Raw genomic sequence first — 25,014 nt, forward strand, 5'->3', positions numbered from 1 at the left:
TAGTCTACAACATTGAAATGGTGTAATTTTCTTACTACTAACAACATCATTTTCATCGAAAGCTTCTAAACAGAGTTTGAACCTAGTTAGGTTTAAACTGAAACTTCCGCTGAAAATGATTTTTTTTCTATTGTAGCTTACTAACCACCGTTTCCATAATGACTAGGTAACTGATCAATACGCTTCGGAACTGGGTACTGCCAATTTTCGTAGTTTCCGGACTAGAATTTAGATTTAAGGGACAGAACACAAGATCTGTTTGAAGAATCAAATTATTTTTACTTAAATTTATTAAAGTGATCTAAATTGATTACTCTGTGGAGTATATTAAATCCATAGATATACAGCTCTTGACCAGTTAGTTAACATTTACAATATGTAGTAACAATAGATGGATACAGTCTAAGGAAAAAACGTGCCTCGAAAATCAAGAAAATTTGATTCTCGTTCAGAGGGCGCTACTAGCTTTGGCCTACAGTCGTATAGATGGCGTTGACGGTTTCGTTTATTATTTAACAATTTTAACGCATATCAGTGAAAGAACATGGGTCAAAACCATAAAAATAATTAATGCAAAAAAAAAAAAACATTTACCCATATTTAAATACATTTTATCATATTTTTATAAATCTTCAATTTTAGTTTTAAAGTGTGTCGACAGATGGCAGTGAATTTACTGGGGTTACAAAATTTACAATGACAGTACCGCTCTAGTATAAGTTACTCTATGGTAGTAATAATAGTAAATTAAGATAAAGAATGTGATTTAGCCGGGATCCCCATTATAACCACCAAGAGTGACAAGCACTTTTATTTTAAGGTGAAATAACTTAAATTGATATTGTTTGTACTTACCTTTACCCATTATTTAGGCCTTATTTCTGAAAATGACAAAAGGTTTTATGATTATATTTCTTACATTAAATCTATTCATATTCTAATAACATTGAGTTCCAATGAAACCCCGTAATAAATTTTGCAAATCAATGAAAAAAATCAATGGGTTGGAAAAAAGTATCTCAAAGTGTATCAATAAATTATATATATACTATAAGGAACCCTAATTTCGCCGTTTGGGCTGAACTTCGGCTAAGTAAATTATTATAATAATAATTTTACCAAGAAATAGACATTCATTGGATTCACAATAAAGAGCTGCATAAAAATAGATAAGGAGAAAAAATATGCACCTTATTTTCTTAATAAATAATAAATATATGTAGACCTGGCGCAAAATGAAGGAGGCCTACACCCAAAGGGTAGAAAACGGCTAAAGAGAGAGAGAGAGAAATATGTAGACCTAGCACATGATTGGAGCGACAGTATCCCACTGCGAGATAGACTACCCGTCTTTTACTAACTGTATGAATTAAAGGGGGACGGGTAGTCTATGTTGTGGCGAGATACTGTCGCGCCAATCATGTTCTAGCCTGGCTGGGAGCATATAAAAACTCAAAAATGCACGTTTCCCCAGAGATGAGGCCAAGCTAAATCGATTTTTCACGCCCGACAACCCCCATATAGCAAACGTCATCAAAATCGTTAGAGCCGTTTCCGAGATCCCGAAATATATAAATATACATACAAGAATTGCTACATTAAAGGTACAAGAAAAGAAAAAAATTCAATTAAGGCCTTGTTGCCTACAAATGGGCTTAGTACATACTACAGTTACAAAAAGTAGTATGTTGATGTGTCTGTTTATTGAAAAAAAATACTGAAGAATGCTTTTAAAAAAATAGTTTATATTACCTTACTTATGAAAGCAAAAGAATGGTAAAGATCGTAAGTAGGTATATGATTTATAATTGTAACATACTTGCTGTTACTTATTTTAACATTTTATTTATTCCACGTAATATCAGGATACCATTATCAAAATATAAATAAAACATGTAAAATATCGAATATTTTTTTTAGGTGGTGTAATAAGAACTGTAGCGAATGATATAAATATCCATTCTTACTTGCTGTCTATATTTTTATAATTGAGCTAAGGAGCCAAATTATTTGCAATGTTTACAATAATGTTTACAAACAATGAGAAATATTTGATGAACAGCCATTGTGTGGATTATTTACATAAATAGCATCACAGAAGAATAACATACCAGGATTTTAATTTGCAGCGGATTGGAGGACATTTGTAAAAAATAACTTGACAATTTCAATTTGACATACTCATGAAATGAAATCACATGAAATCAAATAAAAGTAAAAAGTGACATAGAGCTAATATAGCTTAACCCAGCGCTTAACCTCATGTGGATTATTTAAGCCGTACCTACAAATAAAACATTAATGTATGCCATTTACCATAATAATATTATTATAACAGAACGAAAGTTTTACTCTGACCGATACCTGTTAAATACTGATACTGACGCAATCGTTTTGCAATTTTTATTATTTCTGCGTTTTATCCTCAGTTGCACATACATACCTTGGTTTAATAGTTATTTATTGCACTGTGTACGCTTCTGCAAGGGACAAATGCCAGAACAATTATCAAAATAGGACAATTGACGAGTTATGAGATAAATGCGACGATTACAATATTATCGGCACAACCGCACAACAAAATGTCCAATCCACAATTTTATTGACAGTATTGAATTGACTGACACAAAGCAAAGATAGATATAAAGGCACACGTACGTTAGCGATGTTACGATTCGACTTCACAAATCGGTCCAAACCGAGCTAGGCCTGAAGTCGACTAAATCGACGTGAATGTACCGTAAATCGACTCAGATACGAACAAAATTGTGTGACGTCGAGGTCAATTACCCTTATTAACCATCGCAACTTGCAATATCCATTTGTTGCTGCGTCACTTTCGTTTGACATATTAAGGAAAGAGATGTTTGTACTAACGCGAATCAACTCCAAACCACGAAGAAAAATGTTGCCATGCACATTGCCGCCATTATTGAGTCGACTTAAGACAGTTCAGTCGAAACTTGGTACCTCTAGGCAAAGTAAAATAAAACTTATTATTTGAGTTGCAAGGTTCACTTTCGCATGGGCTTAAAGAGATCGGTTTGGCGGTAAACTTCGATTCGATTTGTCAGTTTCGCGCCGCGTCGGTTTGCGCGCGGCTTACGGAAATGTACAAATTCGCGGCGATGACTGACGGAACCGCACGCTCCTTCCTGCTTACTTTTATACTGCTTTCCCGTTTCAGCTTTAGCAATGAATGAAATTGTGATCTACCGCGCAACGCTAAACTAAATTATTACAAATGTTTTCAAGAATTTTTAGTCAAAGTTTTTGTTGTGTGTTATATGTAGCTAATAAAAGTAAATTGTGTAAAAAAATTCTAATTAAATAGTTTTGTTACTTGTTACGATGCCGGGAGGGAAGAAACGATCTGCTGTGTGGGATGTATTTGAAAAACCAAGTGCTGAGAAAGTTGTGTGTAAAAGATGTGCTTTTTCATTATAAATATGTTGGAAACACAAGCACGATGATGGCGCACATTAAAAAGAAGCATCCAGACTCACTCTCTCATTAAGCAAAATGTGAGACGCAAATGCAGCATGCACATCGAACCGCGAAGTTGGACGGGCGGAGTACCACCCTAAGGGTCGAACAAACCGTAAAATTGACATATCGATTTGGTCGACTCAAAACCAAGTGACGACACGGCCTACACAGTGCGGTTTGAACTACTGATACTTAAAAACTGTAGAAGTTAATTCGATTTGGCCAAACCGGTTTGCAAACCGGTTTGGGTGTAAATCGAGGTCGACTTGTTCGATTTGAAAATTTTGCGATTTGACACATCACTAACGTACGTACGTACGTAGTATCTCATAGTATATATTACAATACTCTTTGCTCATAGATTATACCGTAACAGAGTACCGCACCGCATCGCGACCTTGGTGCGGTCAAAACTCAGAATAATGACTAAAGCAAAGAAGCCGGGCAAAAATAAAAGCTTGGTAAAAGATATCGTATTCACAACACGTTATTACTTTTTGTCTATGAGTGAGTGAGACAACAATCCGCAAGTTCTTTCGTTTTTTTCAGTATTGTCATAAGATGAACTGCGGGAAATGTCAAATGGTCCTATGTGGTTCTATAATATAATCCAGCCAAATAAAATATATGTTCGTTATTTCACAGGTAGGTGTTAACTGTAACAACTTGACATAGTCGTATTATTTTAGTTGAAATATTTAGGGAATTTCAGCGGTCATCTTGGTTTATTTTAATTATATTGTTGCTATTCCTGAAAGATTGTTGGAAAACGTGCTGAGTTTTTATTTGTAATGGTTTGAAGTTCCCTTTGTGATAATGTCTTGTGTGATCGAGGGCTGTAAATCGCATACAGGAAGAAAAGAAAATACGCACGAACCGATAACCTTTAATCGGTGTTTTGTTCAATTTTGAAGAAATTAATTTATAGGACCTGACCCTAAACATAGAAATCGATATGTTGTTTATGTAATTATTACTTGCATTCAAGTCTATATAGATTTTTGCATATATTTTCGAACTTTTCTGCTAAGTATGAAAGGTTATATTTTTGGCATAGTGATGTATCGACCTCAGATCAATAACCTATCGACATTTACAGCTTTCTTATAGTTTGGCCGAGGACTGTCTCATTTTAATTGATGAGTACAGTCAAGGGCATAAATATATATACATTCCCAAAGTCTCAAAAATATGTGTACGCTCTTACACATTAGACAATAAAGTCGTGTTCACATATTTTTGAGCCATTTGTTTGGATCGATATTTTTGCCTTCGACTGTACCTATAGTTTTCTTTGTTCTTACTTACTGACAGATTGTGTTTGTCAGACTATAGTATAATACTAAAAAGCGGTCAAGTGCGGACCAAGGGTACCGTACTTTTTAGTATTTGTTGTTATAGCGGCAACAGAAATACATCATCTGTGAAAATTTCAACTGTAGCTATCACGGTTCATGAGATACAGCCCGGTGACAGACAGACGGACAGACGGACGGCGAAGTCCTAGTAATGGGGTCCCGTTTTTACCCTTAGGGTACGGAACCCTAATAAAAAAAAACATTAATGATCATTGATGAATGTTCCTTTTATTAATATTGTTGGTTTACCTATCTCACAAAACTCAACTTTTTATTTCAGATTTCCAAAGGACTAGGAATAGGGGATATTACTGCAATGTTCTGCCACCAGAGTGCAGCACTAGCCTTTTTTAGTAAACCGTAGAGTAACTTACTTATACATACTGTACCTTTAACAGGTTTTTGACAAGTTTTCAGAGGACCTACCGGAAATCTCGAATCCGAAATTTCGTTATCTGCCTCTTTATCGCTCGAATACGCAAGAGGGACAGAGATGTTAGATAACGAAAGTTCGATTTTCTTGTTTCGCGATAGACCCTCAGATTGTGGTAGTGGCGCCACATACGCCGAGTTTCGCGTAATATTCCCTATTATTAAAAAAAAAAAAAAAACACTAACGTTTTTTTTTTCATTTCCTATTTGGTACATGACTAGACACTATAGTTAGTTTTTTAACATTAAAAAAAGGCAAAGGTAAGGTAAAGGTAAGGCACGTGTCTTTTTATTGACAAGTTTTTTTTAATAAATATAACAATATTTTACTTATGAAAGCAAAACTATGTAAATGATCGTAAATTATATTTGTTGTGACTTATTTTCAAAAGTGTTTTTCGATAAAACGACACGTTAAGATCGATCGCCTTCTTTCTAATGATAAGAAAACAAGAGGTATAGTTAGACGGTTCTGAGTGGTAGACTGCAAATGAGATAAAGGCTATATTAGGTACATGCATAAATCCTCATATCAGGCGCCTCTTTGATTACAAGGATTGCATAATTTTTATACTTCAAGTATAAAAGTTATGCAATCCTTGTATTTAACGAGCCGCCTGCTACAGATTTCTTGAAATTGCCGCGTTTTTTCAGGTTCAACTTTCATTAGCCCGACTATTATCAATTTGCCAATTTCGTGATTATTTTTTACACGGCACATAAACTTATGCATAATTTATCGATATAAAAAGTGGACACAGTTACATCCCTAGCAAATTATCAAACTTATGACACCGGACGTAAATGAGAAATAACAAGCATATATGCATCTCTTTTCGGCACATTATCTAATTCGTAAGGAAGTAAAGTACGGGTATACATATTTGCGAAGCATTTTTGCCCGGCTTCTATGCTTTAGTTATTATTCTGAGCGTGCGCTCGTGAGGGACAAAACATACGCAATGCGGCAATATGATTGGTCGAATATAGTTTGTCAAAGGACTGTCTCATTTCAATCATAGACAGAAAGAATCATACTATCTTTGTCATACACTAGTACTAGCACCCAAAAGAAAAGGATGAGTATAGTTTTTCTGTATAGTTCTTATTTACTGCCGATTTGGTTTGACCAACTATAGATTTAAAGACCACCATACAGTCTGGCAAATAAGAGTAGAAATTAAAAAGTGGCAACAGTGTAGTGTCGTCCCGTTTTTCTTAGATTTATTTGAAAGGGACGGGATTTGCACTACAGTGTTGCCACTTTTTAATTTCTACTCTTTTTTGCCAGACTGTAAACCATACTAAATTTACGGTGAGGAATAAAAAAAAATGTGAGACTGTGACAAGGACAATAACAGCGCTTTCTCTGCTACTCCTACTGAAAAATACATAAGACTATCCCGTTCGGTCATTTCCCCCCACCCCTCATGACCGATCCAGTTATACTAGATTCATGGGACTGGCCTATTAATATAGCAACACTTATCCTGACGTCTGTCACTGTCAATTTGACATTTGCTTCAGCTTTGACTTTGACAGTGCTTTGACATCGCTCCATTCGCTACCTCCTCCCTCTCACTCTTTTGAAGGCTTTTTCATTCTTTCAGTCCGCTACCGAGATAGAAAATTAATTTTAGATCGGAGGGATTGTATTTTATTTGTGTTAATATATATAAACTATTACGAAAACTAACCTCACGTATATATATTATCTTACAAACGGTATCGTGATTTGTGAAGGTGAAATCAAAACAAGTTTGCGGTGAAAATAACTTGTGCGACGACCGACGACCGTGGGTGTTACCGAAACCTAGATCTTACCTCTCTCCTTTTTACCTGGGTCGATTTTTTAGGGATAAGAACTGTTAATTTATACTGACTGGACAAAACTTGGGCTTGAGAAGTTCTTGAAAGTGAAATACAACGAGAAATCTTACATAATGTGCCTATTATAATATAATATACATAGCAACGCTCTTCAACATTTTATGATAGGTAAGTACACTATTTGTACCGTATCTTGAAGAAAACTATTATAACAAACCGGAGGTAAGTCATTAACAACCTTGATTCTTTAATTTTATTGACAACAACATCTGTTTTGTTATTAATAGGTTTGTTATTCTAAGTTTTTATTTCTTATTGGAATCTATTTATTTATTTATATTACAGTACTAAAGGACATTTTAAGTAATGTGATACTTTAATTAATGTATTAAAAAAGGATAAATTAATAAAATCAAAATTATTAATAAAAGAATATTCAGTACAATATTGAATAGAATATTACACTAATCATTTATGAAGTCTGTTCACTACCGGAGGCAAATAACATATTATCTTGAGACATTTGCTATTTAATGTATGTATGAATATTTTAATTTAATAATGTGTACATAGTTCCCACAAATTGTTACCATTGGACACATCCCGGAGGTGTTATTATGTAGAGGTGCACTGGTGTAGGTGGGTGTGGGCCCGGCCTCGCACTTAAGGGGGCCTCGAGGAAGCCAACCCTTTTTATTATCTTGGGAATATACATTGAAAGGAAAAGGCCTTGCAGATGCGATTTTGCCCATAGCTAGATTAGTTCACGCTACTCCACTGTAGAGGTGTGTCTTTGACCTGGCATAGTAATGCCCATTAAATGATCCAATCTTAACATAGTTCTTGTAGCTTGGAAGGAATGAAAGGCTGCAAAGACAAATTGATATAGTGTTTGTAGACTTTGTAGTTATGCTTAGAGATCCTAATAGTTTGAAGGTTCTTTTCCTGAAAAGTTAAGTCTGCCATAAATTTGTAAATAATTAACATAATGTATTTGTTTATTAACATAATCTGGTATACTATGGACTTAGGCATTGTATAAAATGCCTAAAATGTCAAGACAAGTATTAATTTTTTTTAAGCCGAAACCAAAACTGAAACCTTGCTCTGAAAGTTAATAGATAGAATAGTTCTATGCACTGAGAGTTCATGTTATATCTCTATGTACCTTCTACATTACATCCAGACATGTTGGTAGTGTGTCAGACAAATTTGTAAATCAAAAAGATGACGGCCAGGCCGGGAGTAATATCATTGGGAACTTTTATGTAACTAGACAAGACAAGTTGAAATTTCAGAAATCATAAAACAAAAATATACCTCTTGCGTTGAAAATGTATGAATATGTTTTTACCGTATTTTTATTAGGTACTTAAAAGTTACATTTCCAAAGAAAAATATTGTGCTAAGCTTTCAAAAAATGTGTACAAGCATTGATACAGTACACATGGTGCTACTTTACCGCCCTAGTGCGGTAACTATCACTATACGTGCGTATGTCGAAAATATAAAGGGCCATATGTAAGTACCGTAAAACGCTGTAAAATACACGTGCGTGTCAATTATTAATCGCCACTCGTTGCGAATATCCTACTTTTCGCACTTGTATCGTAATGAACAGAACAGTATTCCATATGTGGGCGAACCTGCGCCTTGTAAAGCTGTAGGCTGTGGGCCGGTGTGAAATACTGTCTCGATCTGTTTAGCATTAGTAGGTAAATATAATAATCATAGATAGGTTTTTTAAGTAGACCTCTGAAAACCAAAATAGCCCTTGAAGGTATCCAAACCATTGTCGTAATGATGGAAAACGCCGCTTTTCTCGATGAGCCCCATATAACATTATGTTTATTTCATTTATAAGATCGTTTGTAGGGATCTAGGGATACTTACCCCTAACACAAAAATTGTCTGGGTTTTCCCTGGAACAAGGTTATTATAACTAACTGTGAGTTTGGGTCGTGGGTTATCTATAAAAGTTGGCGGCTTTTGGAAGTCATGAGCAATAAATGCTATAAATATACTACAAATCTGATTCTTACACACCACAACACAACTAGTGATGGGCAGCTGTAACATTCCCGCTACCAGTAAGTTTCCATTTGGGAATGTTACTAGTAAGTTACAAATGTTACCAGTAACATTCCCAAAAGCCGGTAACATACGAAACTGATGATAGTGATGACTTATATGAGATAAAATAAGGTTCAAAACTTATTTTTTTAGTACAACTTACTCAAAAATATGTCCCATAGTTCTTAATTCGCTGACATAAGAGCTATGGGATCAATTTTATAAATTTGGTATACAGATAGTGAGTACCGGGGAAGGACATAGGATACTTTTTATCCCAGAACACTCCTTAAGGGGAAGTTAGGGGAGTTGACATTTGTATGGGGAATCAATAACCGCTGAACCGATTTAGATGAAGTTTGGTATGGAGATAATTTAAGTCCTAGGGAAGAACATAGGATAGATATTCGCGAGCTTGGTTTCCGCAACTAGTCGTCTTACTATTGCGCCTATTTTGCGTGAGGAACATAGGATAGGTTTTACCCTAGAAATCAACCCTAAAGGGGGTGAAAAGGGGAGTGGAAATTTGTATGGAACCCAATAAAACCGATTTAGATGAAATTTGATATGGAGATAGTCTTAATTGTTGGGGAGGGTGTAGAGTAGTTTTTATTCCCGAAGACATCCTGTTCTCTTCTCCACTCTTCTAACACTCACTCAAAGTGCCGCTGGTAATGTATGATGGAGGCAGCTCAAGACCTGGAACACCTGAAGTGCTCCTGGGTGCAACGGGTCAGGGGTAACAATCGCTCAACGTGCTGCTGGTACTATACGATGGATAAAGCTCAAGACAATGTGGAGTGCTACTGGGCGCAAAGGGTCAGGGGTAACACTCGCTCAACGTGACGATGGTTGTATATGATGAGGAAAGCTCAAGACCTGGAACACCTGGAGTGCTGCTGGGTGCAACGGATCAGGGGTAACACTCGCACAACGTACCGCTAGTAGTGTATTATGGGAAAAGCTCAAGATCTGGAACACCTGGAGTGCTGCTGGGTACAAAAGGTTAGGGGTAACACTCGCTCAACGTGTCGTTGGTAGTGTATGATGGAGATAGCTCAAGACCTGAAACACCTGGAGTGCTGCTGGATGTATCTGATGAGGGTAAAATTCCTTTAATCTGAAGTTGGTAGAGTATGCTGTAGGCAGGTTAAGTTCTCCAAGACCTGGAACACCTGGAGGTCTGCCAGATGAAGCAGGCGTCTGACCAGAGCTACCACACGCTTAACGTGCAGTAGATACTGTTTGCAGACGAAGTCGCGGGCAAAAGCTAGTATTTTATAGGAAACTGTGATCATTATTTATTATCCCTTTACTACTACTACTCTAATTTCAAATTCGATTTAATTAATATAAAATCGAAATGTTTCCACTTGAAACGTTATACAAAACTTTGCCCGCGGCTTCGCCCGCGTGATTTATAAATCTATGTCGTTTTGTCTGATGTACAGGGTGCAGGGGAGGCAGGGGAAGGAGAAAATATGGTTTTATAACGACTTACAAAAGATGGTTTATATGGTTCGTAGGTAGAATACATATATATGTACTTACGATGTTTTTTGCATTTTACTTAGAATGGAAACCTAAACTTATAAGAAGCAAAATCCGTAATGAGTACATTCAAGGTGCTACCTTCTTGTAGCACCTTGAATGTACTCATTACGGATGCAGGAAGTTTCCCGATGACTTACTCCTCCCGCCCCGTCCATCCCGCCGCGCCGCCCGCACTCGCCTAGGTACCGATTGACGACGATCGAGATGGCACCAAATACAAATTTAAAAATCTATTAGGATAACGCGGGTCTCCATACCTCAAAAGCAAAATTAGAACCCTTATAGGATCACGTGTGGCTGTCTGTCGGTCCGTCTGTTACAACCGATTTGCTCCGAAACTACAGGACCGTTTGAATTGCAATTTGGCACAAATACGAGTACTTTCAAGAATTTTCATGAGCACATTATTCAATTTCAAAATCGATGCGATTTTCGTAATTAACGTCCCAAAAAACCATAAAAACGACACCTATATTGATATTTAGACATTTCAACCCCATTGCACCCCAACAGGGGAGATGGTTTTTTCACGTCCGTCACGTTGGATTTTAAAATCGTTCTTGTTTTCCTAATTAGCGACCCGATAAACCATAGAAACAATACCCATGTTGATTTTCAGACTTTGTTACCATATTTCCCCCTGTTAGGGGGGAATTTGCATAAAAACCTGTAACGCGTGTTTATTCATTTATCGTTAGGAATACTCCTGTGAAGTTTCGAATATAATAGTCTAACTAATCTTGTTTCCCCATACAAACTTTGAACCCCCATTTAACCCCCTTGGGGGGTGAATTTTGAAAAATTATTTCTCAGTGCACCCCTAGAGCTTATAAAAAACCTACGTGCCAAATTTGGAATCTCTAGAACCAGCGGTTTGGGTTGTGTGTTGATATGTCAGTCAGGCAGTCAGTCAGTCAGTTTCTTCTTTTATATATTTAGATGTTGATTGGTTTATTCTAATAATTAAACTGATTTATACACATATTTTCTTTTACTTTATACAGTTAAGCATTATTTTAATCATTATTTCCAGATAGTAATGTTCCCAGTAACTTTGGAAAAATACCTGGTAATATTGGGAATGTTACCGGTAACATTGGGAATTTACTCTCTCAGAGATTCCTTGACTGTTTTATGACTGTAAATAATAGCATTATTATTTACTTAAGTATTTAACACGAAAAAAGCATATACAATTCTAATAATTTTTTCAAAGTTACTCAATGTTACCGATCTGGGTAATGTTACTGGTAGCATTACCGGGAATATTCCCACTTTAGAGTAAGTTACTGGTAACGACTGGTAACGACCCATCACTAAACACAACCCATCACGAGCAAACCGCTCATAACTATTTAGGCACTCGTAATTTTTTCCAATTGTATACAAAATCGACTTTCAGAATTATACCGCTAAGTCGCAGTCGGGTAACAGTTTTTTGTGCAGTTTATTTTTTTAATTTAACAGACATATCGAGCTTCAAAATGATGAGCAGAATATTCGTGTACATTGCCTATTTACCAAATGGCAAGCGTAAAAAAATCCATCAATCGTTTTCCAGTACAAACTCGTTTTATTTTGTATGAACTAGTACATAAGGGTTTTTGAAATCGTTGCATAGAGTAAACTCGAAATTTTAAAGGATGTCAACTTTTGGCAACAATTTGAGGCTCAATATATTTATCTAAATAAAAATTCAATCCAACATGTAAGAGAGTCATTTGCCTGCGATAGAACAGTATGATTTTGAAAATAATTTTTGTATAAGTACAATTGTATGGTGAAAATTACGGGTGCCTAAATATTTTTGAGCGGTAGTGTAACTAGTGCAAGTTAGTTTTGAGGATGAGCTCATTCATGAAGATATGGGACAAATCTGCCAAATACATCCAGAACGGTTGTCAAAAATAGTCACCAAATGAGTACATTTGTATTTGACAAGACGGCCAAGGTAGCAGCAGACCAAACGGATGTGGCGGGACGATTTAGATTGCAGAGTGGCGGGAAAATGCAGTATAGGTACCTGTGCAATCAACAGAACCGAATTCTGGAAAAAAGAGGAGTTTGCCGAGCAGTGAGACACCTAACCATGCCAACAAAAAACACAATTAACTAACATTTTAAATACATACCTAATACGAAATTCTACCGATTACGCAATTTTCCGTCCCGACCTCGTGATAGGTCTTATTCATTTCACTATTAACCGTAGACTGCGTTTGCTAATCCGCAATAAACCTATAATTTAAGACGTTAAGCCAGTTGATTAAGAGTTATATTCTTTTAGCCGAGAAACTGTCGTAGAAGTTATAAGATTGTAAGTAACGGAAACGAAGCGTATCGGAGGCGGCAACTCGGCGAGAGCCGAAGGCTGCGTTAATAAAATTATAAGTTACGCATTCATGATTCTGGAGTCGGTCCACAACCGCCACTACTGTCAAAACACCCTGTTTTAGGAGGTTCATCATCATCCACCTGACCTCCTAGCGTTTGACCCGTACCCGTACTGTGACGGGGTCCGCTTTCCTACTTTTCTCCTTCCACTTCTCTCTATCTCTATCCGCCTTCATTTAACCAAAGATAGATATAACTCCGTAATAGATGGATACAGTCTAAGGAAAACACGTGCCTCGAAAATCAAGAAAATTTGATTCTCGTTCAGAGGGCGCTACTAGTTTTGGCCTACAGTCGTATAGATGGCGTTGACGGTTTCGTTTGTTATTTAACAATTTTAACGCATATCAGTGAAAGAACATGGGTCAAAATCATCAAAATAATTAATGCAAATAAAAAAAATCATTTATCTATATTTAAATACATTTTATCGTATTTTTACAAATCTTCAATTTTAGTTTTAAAGTGTGTCGACAGATGGCAGTGAATTTACTGGGGTTACAAAATTTACTATGACAGTACCGCTCTATGCCTATGATTTAACTAACAGGAGTTTGAATCTTTGGCGATGACATTGCGCCACCGCTGCCTTGGTTTGCCCCTCATTTGATTTTTAGGTTATAAAAAATATAAATTTATTAAATCACATTTACAAACGGGTCTATCCCGCACCACGACCAGTGAAACCTGTGTCGAAACGTCGGTAAATAAAGGTAACAAAATAAATACGCGATAGACCCGTTTGTAAATGTGATTATATATGTGTTCAAACCGCGAAAGTTTTAAATGTTATAAAATATAAAGTTATTTTACAAATACCTACTACACTACACTCTACATTTAACACGCACGTGAACGGTTTAAAATTAGCATCTCTTGTATTTCCGACCCGATAGGGTAGGAGCAGATGGAGATGGGCACCTCCCTCAGCTTGACATACCTACTTTCAAATCAAGTCTAATTTTATGACCCAATTTGGTTCTTTTAGGCCTCTTAGATTCCTCTTGCCAATAGTACAAATAGTTTGACCAGGAAAGTGGTGGTAAAAAAAGTGTACTTAAGTAATTTGTTACAAGCTGAGTTGATGGATATAAATAATAACATTGTAATACTAAGGTATGAAACGCCTTTTAACTCATATTTTGAAGATTAGTATAAATAGCTTAGCTTGTGCAATGTTGTTAATAGCTGCCCTAATATTTGAGATCAAACTACCGTAGGGCAAGCAAGGGATCCGCTTTGCAGGAAATGATCACTCGCTGGATCCCATTTCCGCACTTCCGTTCCATTTCACACGGTGCCAGTCCTTATGCAATTGGAAATAGACTTTTCCCCTCACTAGCTCGGAAAGTTGTCTTTTATCCTTTAAAACAAGCGGGGAAAAACGCATTTTATCCACTAGTGGGGAAAGTAATTTGACCTTGGATGGAGCGTTTTTAAGTAGCTTGACAGATAACAAAACGTAAAACGCTCATAATAATGATTCGTTTGATATTAATTATCATTAAACAAATGGTTTGAGAATCTAATAAAAAATACCAAATTTAGCTTTATTTAATGATTTTATGCCATAAACCTTAAAGTTCCATAAGAAACGTTTTTTTTTTAATAATGATGTTAAATATAATTCTGAACGCACAAGTTGAGTCGATGCAATTTCAAAACGCATAATTGACATTTCATACGTCAGAAATGTCAACATTGTCAACAAAATTTTTACTTAAAAACTTCTCACGTGAAAATACAGAATTTCCAGTTTTTTGTTATAATATCGTAAAAAAATTAGTGATTTCAGTGATGAAGATGATCTAACGCCTGTGGATGTTGCACTTTCCTCGCTATAGTGAGGTGAAAAGTTTTGTGTTACACACGGGTGCAAATGTATTTTACTTCTTGTGTGTTGAAACACTTGCTACGCTCAGGATTCAATTTTAGAACCACTCGCTTCGCTCGTGGTTCAACTATAGAATCCTTTCGCTTGCTCGTGTTTCAATTCCACACTCGCGGGTAAAATACAACTTTGCACCCTTGTATAACAAATAACTAGTAGTGATGTACCGACTATTGATTTGGCCGACTAGCCGACTAGTCGGCGCTCGGATGGCCGATTAGTCGGCCGACTAGTCGGCTAGTCGGCCAAATCCATAAATCATTATTTCTCTTTAAAATTTACATTCGGGTGATCACTGCAGTAGCTTTGTCCAAGTTCGGATGCATTTGAAAAATAATTGTTTTGCTCCTTGCGTCGCTCAAGCTTTCCGTGTGCAATTTTCGTACATTTTATTTAATATTTCAAGCAATTTAATATAGGAAATACATATATAACGTGATACATATTACGGCAACAAACCGAATAAAAAAAAATCCGTCCAAAAGCCAATTGCCATTTAAGCATTTTGAGCAAAATATATTTTCCTTAAGAGACCCGCGTTTTGTGAGGTTGATATCTTAGTGGCTTTTAGGAATTTAATTGAAAACACCTCAAATAAAAATTACCTACCTACTGTAATACTATTAATATTGTACAACTACGTAATAGTTATTGTACTGACTGCGACGACATACATACTTTTTTGATATTTCGTCAATACCTGTCCAAGGTTTGCCCTAGACTAGATTGACATCTCTTTTTTGTGTGTGACATTGTTCATTTATTTATTTATTATTAATAATAAATAATAACAATATTTTAATATTTTACTTCATAAATTGTTGTTTTTGCTGTTTCAATTTGAAGCTGACGATCTTTTAGTGAAAATATCCTTTTGTATAAAGAACTATGTCTTATTCTTTAAGAAAATTAATGAATCTATCTTGTTATCTACTCCCTACACATAAGTTGAATATATTAATATGAACTAAAATATTCGTATGCACCATTAATAGGTTTAAAGTACAATTTTATTAATTTGAATAAAATGAGTATTCACCATTTAATAAATGTTTGCTGTTTATTTGGTTTGTTTAGTATGGTTTCCTGTAAGTAATAATAGGCCGACTAATCGGCCATTTTGGCCAACTAGTCGCCGACTAATCGCCGACTACAAATGTGGCCGGATAGTCGGCTTTCCCGACTAGTCGGCGACTAGTCGGTACATTTCTAATAACAAATAACTATTAAAAGTATAGGAAATAGTGGTCGCTTAAATTATATATTTACAATACGTATAATTTGACTTGTGAAACCAAAAATAATCTGTAATGTCATAAATGTAAGGTGTCAATAAAAAACCACATTGCCCACGCATTAAATAAACTACCTACCATGTACCTACCTACATGCGCATAGTCTTTATCTTGAAACCCTGTTCCTGATTATCCGGGGCGCCAGAAATAGTTTCCCTTAATTATGAATATATGATAATGCTATAGAAAAAATCGCCATTCTAACTGCGCAGATGAAGAGTATTACCCTAATTGAGTGGCGCCTCGCAAATGAGCTGTTTCCTGCGTGCAATCAACCTATTGACACAAATATTCTGCCACACTCGTTACAATACGAATCCCTCAATTGAAGAGTTGAATCACTGTCAACAGTAATTATCCACTTGGACTTGTTCAAAGAGCAAATAGGTACATTAATGTCTCATTGATACAAAAATACACGAAACAACACCGGTAGATAATCTTAAGCGGCGATTAGTCTAGAGACTACATGTAGTGCACTACAAATCGACGTTTCTGTTTACACTGGCCTTTATAGGAAGCCGATTTCAGTCGGCAAGTGGTATCCGTAACGAGCGGTTTTCTCGGCGTCATGGCACCATCGTTATCCAAATATCAAAAACTTGGTGTTGCTCTTGCGACAGTAGCAGGGATAATTAAGGGAAAAAAAAAGAACTCTAAATCCTTCGTGTCTCGCCGTCTTGTTTTTATAGTCCGGATGGCTTTTGCTCCATAAAAACGGCATATCCTTGTACATATCGAGAATGTTTGTCAAAACGTCTTTTTCTTTTTGTGACATTTTGTCCCCGCAAAACAGTGCACACACACCCGCATGCATCGAAAGCCGGTCGGCGACTGAGCGCACTACATGACTACATGTGATTACACTAGTTCTAGTTGGATCCTACCTAGGACTTAGGATGGTCGGGACCCGCCAATCTCCGATATGTAGTGTCCTACCTGCCTAACTGTGATTACACTTCTCCAAACTTAGGAAACTACATGATGTAGTGCACTACATGTAGTCTGTCTAATTGCCGCTTACCTACTAATAGTAACTAGTAGTGATAGTATAATGATAATAGTTCGTATACTTGTCCTTGAGGAGTTTCAATCTGGTCTTCAACATAGGTTACATTTCACCAAATAGCAATGTTGAAATGCAATTGTTTCATTTTGATGAAAATACAATAAAACCAATATGATTATAAGATTTGAGGAGTTTCTTCAATTCCTCATAGAATCCATCGGCACAACAGGACCTTGACAAAAATGTTTTAAGCAACAAACGTGAAACTCGAGTTTAGGCCAGGAAATAAATGCTCAAAAAAAGTTATAGAGGGAAATGCTTGGAACACATTTTTTGTCTTCGTAACTTCGCCAAAGAAGCTGAATTCACTCCCAATCTTATGTCCTGTGTCGTGTCGGGACTTAAAACATCGCTATACCAAATTTCAACTACATCGGTTAAGTGGTTTAAGCGTGAAGATTATATGTTTTTTACTTCGGAATGGTGTCAATGTGATACCATAAATGAATTTGGCACTCCCGATTTATACGAAAATGATACCAAACATGGCCTATTAGCTTCATTGATGTAGATTATCAAGATAAAATTGAAAGCCCCAAATAAACTTTCAATAGAGAATATCTCGGAAATTCAGATGCCCATGATTACAAGTCGACACAATAATATAAATACAAATTAGAAACACCATGTAAATACGAGTCACGAATTATTAATTAAAAAGGATAAAATGTATGTTAGTAAATACCTACACGCCCAAAAACGTAAATTTTCTCTTTTTAGTTCTTTCGATTAAAACTGGCACCTACAACCACATTATTATACATATTCTAAAGCGTGCGCTTGTGTTTGCGACTAACTCGTAAATATTTTAGAGTCGGCGTTAACCCAACGTATTTGAATAACTCCCACTGACGGATAAAATCTATATTTATTGAATAAGTACGAGACAAATGCTTTTAATCTGAAGAACAATACAGAAAGTGGGTTGTGACTGCCTACCTGCTCAGTGTTTTCGATGTCAACGGATGAAATGTATGTGAATGTGGGACGCGGACGTTAGAAGAATGAGCTTCATTATTTTAGATAATTAGCTGCTTACCCACTTGCAGATACTCTATTATGCAACGGCCCTAAAGATAATCTCTGTGCGCTTGCATAGGCCAATATTGTTTAAGAACCGAATGTCATATAGGCCGTAGGATCTACGCTCTACGGCAATTCCTTTATATTTATATTGTCAAAATAAATTCTTGAATAGGAATAGGACAAGGAAGAAAAAGCTAGTATTTCGACGATGGTGACATTTTCAATCCAGATATTCCCGAACGAAACGAAATATTCCAGGATAGAATCTTCAGCGTAGCGAGAACTCGTCTGCTTGTAAATCCTCGTATAGGAAAAAGTATAAAATAGGCAATAAATATGCTTATGAAGTTATGACATAAAACATCTGGCCTAGTGCGAATTAAATTTGCGCTAGACTATCGCTTGACCGGTTTTGGTAATTTGTTATTATGCAGTAAATTTTTCTTTATTATCACATCGAGTTTATAATAATTCCCAGCATCAACAACAATGATAAGGCACACGGAGTTGTATGTAGTGTAGACCTGTAGACATTGGAGACCAATTGGAGACTATCATCAGGGGCCTATTTCTCGAACGATATTAGTCTAATATTATTAGTGTGTTGTCATGCAACCCATACGGTTTGACAGTTCGTGGACTAATAATATTAATGTAATACCGTTCGAGAATGGGGACCTGTCTTTCATAATTACGTGTCGTTGCGAAGAAGTTAAAAAAGAAAATAAGCCTAAATATGAAACACATTTTCTCATAACATACTCGTATCTGGGTCGGTTTGAGTAACAAAGACATAAAAAAAAGTGGCGGAGAAAAGGGATATCCTCTAACATAGGGCGCCACCTTATCCAGCTAAAGCAATTTTACTTCGAACGTCACAGAAGCCCATTGTTAAATGCTCAAGTAAGTATACATGTATATCTTATCTTCAGTTTTTAGGGTTCCGTACCCAAAGGGTAAAAACGGGACCCTATTGCTAAGACTCCGCTGTCTGTCTTTCTATCTATCTGTCTGTCTGTATGTCCGTCTGTCACCAGGCTGTATCTAATGATCCGTGATAGCTAGACAGTTGAAATTTTCACAGATGATGTATTTCTGGGGCCCATTACTCAAACGGTATTAGACAGTCAGAATACCGGTCGAGAAATGGGCCCCTGTTGCCGCTATAACAACGAATACTAAAAACAGAATAAAATAAATATTTAAGGAGGGCTCCCATACAACAAACGTGATTTTTTGCCGTTTTTGCGTAATGGTACGGAACCCTTCGTGCGCGAGTCCGACTCGCACTTGGTCGGTTTTTTTCTTTAAATATTCCGATACGAAACGTAATCAACACAACTGGGTGGTGTTACTACTTATGAGAACAGCTTGGAAATATCTTTCAGCGTTTAAAATACCATTGTTATACTCTTTCCTAATGCACAGCGTGATTCATGGTCGACCTTTTTGATTGTGATAAATATGGCTTGTGGCGCAACATTATTTTTAAATATAATAGGTGCGATTGGTGCGAACGCAAAGTGGCTTTGTATATGGGTCCAAATTCAATTATATATGGAGCCTAATTACAGTAATTACTGCTGGCTTTGAACTTATATACACATACAGCATTATTCTCACCAGTCGACCTGTACCTACCACAATTTTTAAAATAAATAGACACAGAGAAGATTAATTAGGATTTCATTGATTTCATACTTATCTATTGGAGAAATATACTAACTTCTCATAAAGGAACTGAATAAATTAGGATGTTAAATCCAGAATTTTAGGGAATAGCTGAACATTCACAATTGACGGAATAAATTGTTTTTTTTCCGAACTGCTATTTTTCGTTACAGGAGTCTGCGTAACCTTCATAAATCGTTAGGTGTCGAAAGAACAAAACGTATTGAGCGAACCTGGTAGATGTGAACTAGAGTGTGTAGGCAATTCACGTGTTGAGCGCCTGAAATAGTCAGTGCTGTGGAGTAATTAGCAGCGTATGGATGTTAGAATCGCCTCCCCGCTTGGCAACTGCTAAGATTTCTAGTGCTTCTAGTCAATAAATACTTTGTGTTTGGATTCGGCGAGCTAAGTGATTTTGTGCGAAGTTTCGGATAACTAGTGTTTTTTTTGTACAAATCTGTGCTTTACGTGCGAGTTCGGCAGTTCTTGTAAGTGTTGGAGATTTTATCGCTGCACTTGGATCGCGTGTTTGAGTGACCCCGACTTTACTCATCTTGAGTGTAAGTATTTTTAGATGGATGTTTTGATTTTTTTCTAGTTTGATGCAGGTCAAATAATCTTACTTTTTACATTAATTGTCTATCTGCACTTTTAATTCATCTGAATAGTTGGATTATCACAAATATATACCTGGTCTACTCCAAAAATGCTAGATGGTAGCCGCGAAACAAATGTCATCAACATTAGTGTATTGTAATAATAATTAAGATTACGCTACTAAGGTACTGTTAACTCTTTTACCATTTTTTTTTAAATATCTTTCTTCTTAGAGTTTTTAATGATTCACGGTTAGTTTCACTAGACTTATATTGATCTTTCTTCTTGTCATTACTATTATTCTACAATTGAATTAGATGGATGATGGATGAATAATACTTATTTTTATTTTGTTACCACTTCTATTTATTTCAGTTATTGATGAGATAGCCCACGAGCAGGAATTCCATTCCACCTGCAACAGACAGGTTGTTTAAAATCTAATATTTTTCTAGCCAATTTGTTTTGTTTTTAAATAAGTAAATATAGTTAAAAACGCAAAGTGCATAAATTAGTTGTTCGTTGTCGTTTATGAAAACGGCTCAATTTGATTAAATTGGAGGCCATATGACGCTGTCGACTATGCCCATTACCAATTCAGTACAAGGTGTAGGTAGGTATATTTATGTAAATTGCTCGAACTCCAGCTTACCTCGGGCTCATCTAAATTCACCGGTTGCCAGACGCGTTGCCCTTATGACTTTCTGAGCCTATATATACAAAATTCGCTGAAGACGTGTTTCCTTTTCAAGATATCGATCTTATTCATTTCAGATCTTTCAGTCCTATTGTAACCGTTTTCTGAGGAAATCGGTGTAGGCACAACTTGTACTCACTTACAACTTACACTATAACATCACATTACATTAACTTACATTATATCTATGTAAAACCCTTTTTATGTGCAAATATGTGATTATGATTATATTAGAAAGACATACCTACTCGTATAAAATATTACAAGCCTTTTTTTTAAGTTGGCTAAAGGAAAAATGGAAAAGTTAATGAAAGTATGGATAAGTTAGCGGCCCCGAATCGGGCTAATGCCAATAAGTTTTTCGAAACTGGTGTAAGTATAAAAATAAATTAATGTGATTTACCATTTGCCGTTTGGTGATAATCGTTAGAAAATTTGCATAGGCTTTAAAGCTTTGAATTTTGGTGATGTCCACCGGGAAAATGCTACTTAATCGCGTAGACAGAGTCGGACCCTCTTGTTGCAATAATATACAATGAGAGGAGGCCCCAGATAATAAGCTATTGATGGATAATTATGGTAAGGGTGATTTCATGAGTGATTAGAATAGAGTCGTTAAGATTTGGGTATTTAGATTTGGGGTAAGGTAAAAAGTCATTGTCTCGTAGAAAATGTATTTAATTATCCAATATTTTACAAATATGGTAAATATACGAAATATGGTTTTTTTAAATGTACGTCAGCAAAACTATACTGTAGGTACATGCCGAATGAGATCATTTAGGTTCCAGTTTTCAGTAAGTAACACGAGTCACATTATGTCTATCTTCACCTAATTGTACGATACAAGAAAATTCATAAGTACATATGTATAGAAAACTACGCCTTCAGACGGGTAACATATATATATACCATCCAACCCAAACTCTTAAAAGAAATAGTTGATGATCTTGGTAGACTAAGAAATGCTAGTAACCTGATAAATTTTAAGGTAGCTTACATTTCGTGATATACCTATTCCAATAAATTAAGTTATAAAAGCATTAAGTTAGATAATGATTAACCGTTTTAAATGCATAAACTCTAAAAGACTAGTACGCAAACTAAAATAAGTACAAATATAGCACATAAAACCGCCCATATTTCCTTTTAATAAACCTTGTTACGTTACAACAGCATAGATTAAAACAGGTAAAATTTATTACAAAGCTTGTAAACAGATACGCGTACTATGTTGTTGCAGGAACATAACGAATCAATTTACGAATACCTAAGTAGATCTAATAGTTACTCGAGCGTGAATAGCATATCACACATAGTTTGCTACAAGTTTCTGGATTTTAGCATTACAATTTAATTAATTCCAGTTTATCATGATTTGCTCTATATAAACTTATGCAGGGCTTTTGTTTAGGTAATTTTTAAATAACTAATGTCCTGTCGTACTCTGTCGTATTACACACGCAGATTTTCGAGCACTGTCTGTCACAGTTTATTAACTAGTGACCAAGACATGATTAACAATTATCTGGTCATATTTTTGGTTTATTGATTAAGTGAACATTACATAAAATACCGCTACCAGTAAATTTTCCAAGGCGAGTAAATTCCCAGTAACGTTACCCAAAATCAGTAAATTACGGTAAACTATATTTTTTCTATTATAAACATTGCTTCTTTTTTCCATTAAAACATTACACATACACTATTACTTCATATGAAATTAAATATCAAATCAAACATATGTTTACTAATTAAAAAGTTTATCAAAATTACTGGGAAATTTCCCAAATTTACCGACAAATTTCCCAAATTTACCGATAAATTTCCCAAATTTACTGGTAAATTTCTCAATAATACCCGTAAATTTACTTTTGCCTGCTCACACTCAAAACTAATTACATAGGAGGAGAAAATGAAACTAAAATGTAAAAATTAGAGTTATTCAACAAAATCCATGTCCTTATTACTTCGTTGAGTCATTATTATCACAGCGAACTCACAATGGTCCTAAGTTCCATAAACGCTATTGGTACTCAATCTAACTACCGAACCTGCTAGCAAAAATTCACGAATTCACGAAAAACATCTAGACATCATCATCATATCAGCTAGAGGACGTCCACTGCTGGACATAGGCCTTCCCCAAAGAGTGCCACAATGACCGGTCTTGCGCCATCCGCATCCAGCGGACTCCCGCGACCTTTACCAGGTCATCAGTCCACCTTGTGGGGCGCCTACCCACGCTGCCCCTTCCGGTACGTGGTCGCCACTCGAGAACCTTTCCGCCCCAATGGCCATCGGCCAGACATACGAAAGCATTTTTGCCGAAGCGAAACGGATGTCCAAATGTTTTCCTCTAGAGGTCGCATTTCTTAATCGATTTTCGTGAAATTTTGCGAAAACGAGTTCGGTAGTAGATTGAATTTTTTTGTCGTTGTAGCATATTTTTCTCAAAAGTATCTTAATATAATTCAATACTTAAAAACAAAATTACGATTTCTATTCTTAATTAACAAAATGCTTATAACATACAATAATCGTATTTACTGGTTTTTGGTTACGTTACTGGGTAAAAAGTATTTTACTGGTAAATTCCCCATTTGGGAAATTACTGGTAACGGTAATATACTGGCAGCACAAGACTAGTGCTATATCACACATGCATAATCGATTGATCATTATTGTGTAGTTGGTCAGTCAATATAACGTTGATCGACGCATCGAATACTTATTTATTATCAATCACAACACTAACCTTTATAGCATAGTAAAAAAATGCACTCATTCACGGTACTTGTCCCTTATAATCTGTGCCACAATATCTCTTGGCAGTACGGTTGCGCTGGCGGTCTTAGCGATGGCTGCCTTGGCGCTGCGACCCGGGCGACGGTTGAAGTACATGTACACGTTGAACACCAGCTGCTGCGTGTCCGCGGGCAGCTCCACTCGCGACTCTTCCCGACTCTCTAACCCCCTTCCATTGTAAAGCCTCCTCCAACTAAACATAGTCCATGCGGTCATAGCCTCGTCCCCGTACTGCGCCGTTTTGTCGCAATAATTCACTCGAACGGGGATAAAATTTTCAATCACGCAATCGAGTAGTGTGTTCCAAACTGTTGCGAGGATTTTTAAATTCGCCAATTTTCGCTGGTGAATATGCGTTCGGTAGGAAAGGCACTCGGGAACTGATGGCCGCCGGACTTCGGAGGCCACATCGACACCCTAGTCACACGTTTACAACATCCGCTGCGCAAACGCGGACATCGTTAACCCGCGGACGGCGGCGCTTTGTATGCGAGCGAGCCCTTCGCGCTTTTGACAACCTTGGTTACCTTGGCCAGATATGTAAGGAGCCGTTAGGAGGAACATATGCCGCACCATAAAAATGTCACCGTTGTACGACATGTAAGAGTAAGGCGCGCTATTGATTTTGTGTGATAGAAATATTCATTAGCGTCGCCTGAACGGGCCGTGCCCTGTTCTAGAAATGCAAGTAAAACCTTGAGTGACGTCCATGCTGTAAATAGATCACGATGTGGTACATAATTTAACAGACTGCTTTTAATAAATGTACCACACCATGTTCTATTTTCTCTACATTACCTACTACCTCCTTTTTCTAAATTCGCTCCTCA

General features: G+C 36.4%; 2 protein-coding genes across 4 annotated transcripts in view; one reads left to right on the forward strand and one right to left on the reverse strand.

The window, feature by feature from the left end:
• Positions 1–2,535, reverse strand: part of LOC134741827 (protein argonaute-2-like) — a 49,829-nt gene extending 47,294 nt beyond the window's left edge. Inside the window, exons 1-2 of one of the 2 annotated variants that reach the window (XM_063674722.1) lie at positions 2,444–2,535; positions 856–881 (exon numbers count right to left, since the gene is read on the reverse strand). In XM_063674722.1, the coding sequence (XP_063530792.1) occupies positions 856–865 (10 nt within the window). In that variant the 5' untranslated portion in view covers positions 866–881; positions 2,444–2,535. Of the gene's footprint in view, positions 1–855; positions 911–2,443 lie in introns of those variants that run through there. The other variant, XM_063674728.1, reaches the window with a different exon arrangement.
• Positions 2,536–6,864: 4,329 nt separating this feature from the next.
• LOC134742028 (protein numb) overlaps positions 6,865–25,014 on the forward strand; it is a 55,500-nt gene continuing 37,350 nt past the window's right edge. Inside the window, exon 1 of one of the 2 annotated variants that reach the window (XM_063674960.1) lies at positions 6,865–7,277. The gene's annotated coding sequence lies outside the window, so the exon portion shown is untranslated. Of the gene's footprint in view, positions 7,278–20,300; positions 20,643–25,014 lie in introns of those variants that run through there. The other variant, XM_063674967.1, reaches the window with a different exon arrangement.

The sequence above is a fragment of the Cydia strobilella genome, chromosome 1 (genome assembly GCF_947568885.1).
Source record: "Cydia strobilella chromosome 1, ilCydStro3.1, whole genome shotgun sequence".
NCBI classification, from domain to species: domain Eukaryota; kingdom Metazoa; phylum Arthropoda; class Insecta; order Lepidoptera; family Tortricidae; genus Cydia; species Cydia strobilella.